The 4,474-nt window shown below is 41.3% G+C and overlaps 1 protein-coding gene across 1 annotated transcript; it reads right to left on the reverse strand.

Moving 5' to 3' along the window:
* Positions 1-3,080: 3,080 nt before the first annotated feature.
* On the reverse strand, positions 3,081-3,856 carry LOC140852384 (uncharacterized protein At1g08160-like). The gene has a single exon (XM_073245319.1). It carries the CDS (start codon positions 3,854-3,856, stop codon positions 3,209-3,211), a length of 648 nt encoding a protein of 215 aa, XP_073101420.1. The 3' UTR covers positions 3,081-3,208.
* Between the last annotated feature and the right edge of the window lie 618 nt (positions 3,857-4,474).

Below are 4,474 nucleotides of genomic sequence, written 5' to 3' on the forward strand. Positions count from 1 at the left end.
GACCCCTGAGATCAAAACAGAAAACTGAATTTTCTGTCTGATCTATTGGGATGCCCCATGGGATGTTCCAATGCCAATGGGACGTCCCATTTCTGCTAGCATGTGTAACGGCTAGTTTTCAGTCAATTTTTGGTACATTTAATGTGCATTAAACACACTCCAACAGCTCTAAACCAACTCTAAGATATTCTCAAGGGTAAATAGCAACTATAAATGCTCTCTTGAAGTGAGAAATCACAAGATTTTGCAAGCTCTAAAGTTTAAATCCGAGAAAAACATATTCAGCCTTAAAAGAGAGAATAAAAATATTTAAGTACTTCACCAATCACTCTCCAACTGTAATCAAGTATGAAATTTATTGAGGGTATACAGCAAAATCTTCTTCCTCTTAAGTATTATATTTCAATTACATTTATTGTATTTAATTAAAGAGATTATGTGCTGAATTTTTTATACCCTATTTTTCTGAATTTGTTTTTGGGTGTTTGAGTTTTGGGGGGTTCTAAAACTCGTTAGGATTGATCCGAACCCTAAATCGGATTGTTGAGGATTAGCTTATATCCGAAAAATAAGTGTTCTTGTTTGGAAGACAAGGGTTGGAAGTGTCTGACGTGGTGTAATCTTTGAATCTATTTAGTGAATTGAATTCTCAAGTAAAGACTTAGGGAGTGGATGTAGGTGCAAGGTTGGCACCAAACCACTATAAATTTTTATGTTTGCTGTGCTTACTTCTCTTTACTTATTCTTTGTATCATTTACTTGCATTTTTTCTTTTGTGTTTGAATTTATTGAATATCAACCCACTTCACTCGATCTCTTTAGCATATTATTTTAGTGTACTAATCTTTTAAAATTTTAAAAGGGCCCAATTCACCCCCCTTTTGGGCTCCATTTTTTAGCAACAACCCTCCAGCAACCTTTGCCTCCGCAATCGCTCTAAGGACCATCGTTCCAACTTCGATGAGTTCGATGCCCAGCTCTTCCACCTCCATCTTGCTCTTCTACCTTGCCAATGCCCACCTTCGCATCTGCCTCTACTTCCTGGAGTACCGTATCTCTTTCCTTGCTACTGCCATTACCCTTCGCTACCTTCATCCCTTGGATCCTTCCACCCCCGCTACGATTGCAGCCCTCACTATCCTGGTTGCCACCGCCCATCTTCTCCTCGCCCTCACCAAGCTTTCTCGGAGAAGGAGCTTCCTCTTCCCATCATCTTTCGCTTGAATGCATGGGAGAGAGTCCAGATTGAGTTTGGAGCGGATTAGGTCATTTTTATTCTACCTCAGAATATGAAACTGGATAAGATTCCCCACTACTAAATGGTTAGAATATTGGGAGGCATCCATTTCCATTCTTATTTCAGGTCGCAGCTCTTCCCAATCAAACACTCTCTAAATGAATTAAGAAAATATTCATACATCATATATATGCCAAAACTAGTGCGTTCATGTGAGCAAGATGTTACTTTGGTTCATGTTGCTGTGATTAAAGGCTGCCGGGAGTGTTTGCACGGGTGTAGGGGATGATGAGCCAAAGAGGGGAGGAGAGGGGGAAGATGCGGTAGTGGGATTGAGAGGGAATGGGACCCCATGGCTGGGCTTGTCAATTTTGTTAAATTTGTTATTGGCAAATGTTTGTCGTTAATTTTATTCCTTATATTTTATTTTTGAAAATTGAATTCTAGAGGGCAAAAAAAAGTTCAATGATATTGTATATTATTTTTATTTTTTATTTTAATAATTATTTTTATTATTTTTAAAAAGAAAGAAGTATTTCTATTATTTTCAAAAATAAGAAACTTGCCTCTTTTACTACAAACACCACACCATCCCCTCGTTGCCATTATCTTTGCCACCATTGCCATTACTATATTATTGCTGCCACTACCATGATTATGATCAACGCTGTCACTATCATCTCCACTACCATTGCTTCTATCATTGTCAACCTTGCTTCTATCATTTTTGCTACTATCACTATTGTCTCTATTGTCATTACTATCATCTCTACCATTGCCAATACCATTACTATTATTACTATATCTATTGCAACTATTACTCCACCACCTTCACCATAATCCTGCCACTATTAAAACCTCTACTGTACTACTATTGCAGCTCCACCATATTGTTGATGCTTCCGTTACTATTGTTGCTACTGCCACTACCCCTATGCTACTAGGTCACGAGCACCCCAACTATATTACTACCACTGCCTCCACCAATATCATCTCCATTTTCTCGACCATCACTACCACTATCATCCCATTATTGCCACTATCATTACTGTTGTTTTTACCACCATTGCCATCATTATCAATCTTGCTACCACTATTACTATTGTTATCATCGCTACTATTACCACTATCATCTCCACTATCACTATTGCCATCATTGTCAACCTTGCTTCCATCATTTCTATTACCACCATCATTGTCTCCGTTGAGTTACTATTGTCTCCACCTTTACCAATACTATCACTGTTATCACTACATCTATTGCGACTAGCTATCATTCTACCACATTCATCATACCCCTATCACAATCCAAGACTCTACTGTGCTACTATTGCAACTACATCATATTATTGGTGCTCCTATTATTATTGTTACCACCGCCAGTATCCCTATCCTATCATGTCACTAGCATCCTAACTGCCACTACCACCACCTCTACCAATATCATCTCCATTTTCTCAGCTATCAGTACCATATCATCCCCATCACTATTTTAATGACCATCATCATATTTATAATTTTTAAAAAATATTTGATTATATCACTTCATCTTTGGATATATCACTGTATCTTTTATAAAAAAAGAATGCTTATTTTTCTTTTGCGTCGTGGATCATTGGATGGCACTCGATACAACTCGCAAAGCATTTGCAAGTCCTTTTGAGTCATCCGTCTGCATAGGTCTCGAGGAAATCGCCATACAATCCCATAGCGGATGCGTGCGGGAAAAAAAAAAAAAGGTGCATCATTCTAAAGATACAATCCCTGTCCTCCATCAAATTCTCCCTCTTCTTCATTAAATCACTACCAACACCGAAAATAAAAGAAATTAGAGAGGCGAAAACATAAAGCAGCAAAACACATTAAGAAAAACAATCATCCAATCATGAAAGGACCCAACAACTGCCCAAATAACAATAAATCCCAAAACCAACCGTTGCTCTCACTACCGGCTAATGTAATCGCCGGCACTCAGATATCAACATCACAGTAAGTCCTCTCAAACCGAGCCGACGATGAGAAGTGCACCACTACCGGCGAGCAGTAGGCCCTCAGCGTGTAGTGCTTCGTCTTCGCCAGCCCCACCTTGAACCTAATCCTCGCTCTCACCCTCACCTCCAGTTCCACCGCCCCGGCCGACCGGTCATGCTTAAGATTATCCACCACCGACGCCACCAGCGGCACCGACTTGGCAACAGGATCAACATCGATGGTCCTCACATTCCGGTGGCTCTGGTGGAACGGTGCCACCTCGGAGAAGGCCACCATCTGGTCGGAGTACCACACGGTGATGTTGACCGAGTCGTAGTACACCCGGATCCGGTGGTTCGGGTTGTCAGCTCGAAGAGTGAGGTTGAAGGTTGCGTTGAGCTCCTTGGCAGTGAGGTTGAAGCCGTGGGTGCTGGCGTCGTCGACGGAGAACTCGAGCGGTGCTGGTCGGACGGTGAGCCAGAAGATAAGAATGGCGAGGCCGACGAGAATGATGAGGACGAGGGTGGAGATGGCGATGCATGGCAGGAGCCCGGAGCCTCGCCTGCCCAAGGGCGGCTGGGGTTGTGGCTGGTTCCAGGTCGAGGCATGGTGGTGGTGGTGGTGGTGGTGAGGGAGTTGTGAAGGCATTGGAATGGGGATGGTTTTATTAAAGAGAGGGGGAATTATGTAAAGGTGGTGGTTACAGGCTGTATGACAAGAGATGGCTTTATAGGATGGATGATGAGATCATAGGTGGGGATTCTTTTATTTTTCTTTCTTCTTTTATTTTTGTATTTCTTTCTTTTGTTTGCTTTGCTTTTGAGTGCCTTTGGTTTTGGAATCCTTCTTTCACACTATTAGGATGTGGAAGAAGAAAGATGCTACATAATAGCAGATATTTGTTAATTTTCTGGGTTGATTTAAGGTCTGGAAAATGCTCCATTTTGTTAAATTTTTAGCAGATCATTCGATCAATTTAATGAACTCGGAATGTATGGGTCAGTCGCAGGCCTTTCTCAAGAAATGCTTGTTACTGAGTTAAGCTTATAGATTAAGAGGTGAACTCGGATCGAGCTTGAGCTAAGCCGTAAGACCCCGTCTACGTTGTTGAGCCCAGAGTTCAGGCTGGCTCAAATTGTTTGTAAGCCCTAAGTGAACTTTGAACAGATCTTCTGGCATTGTATTGTTGTCACATACCACAAAATCCAACAATACCAACTATGCATTGGTGGCCTCTACCATAGCAAATGCAGTATTAATTCTAGT

This window comes from Elaeis guineensis, chromosome 11 (genome assembly GCF_000442705.2).
Source record: "Elaeis guineensis isolate ETL-2024a chromosome 11, EG11, whole genome shotgun sequence".
Lineage (NCBI taxonomy): Eukaryota > Viridiplantae > Streptophyta > Magnoliopsida > Arecales > Arecaceae > Elaeis > Elaeis guineensis.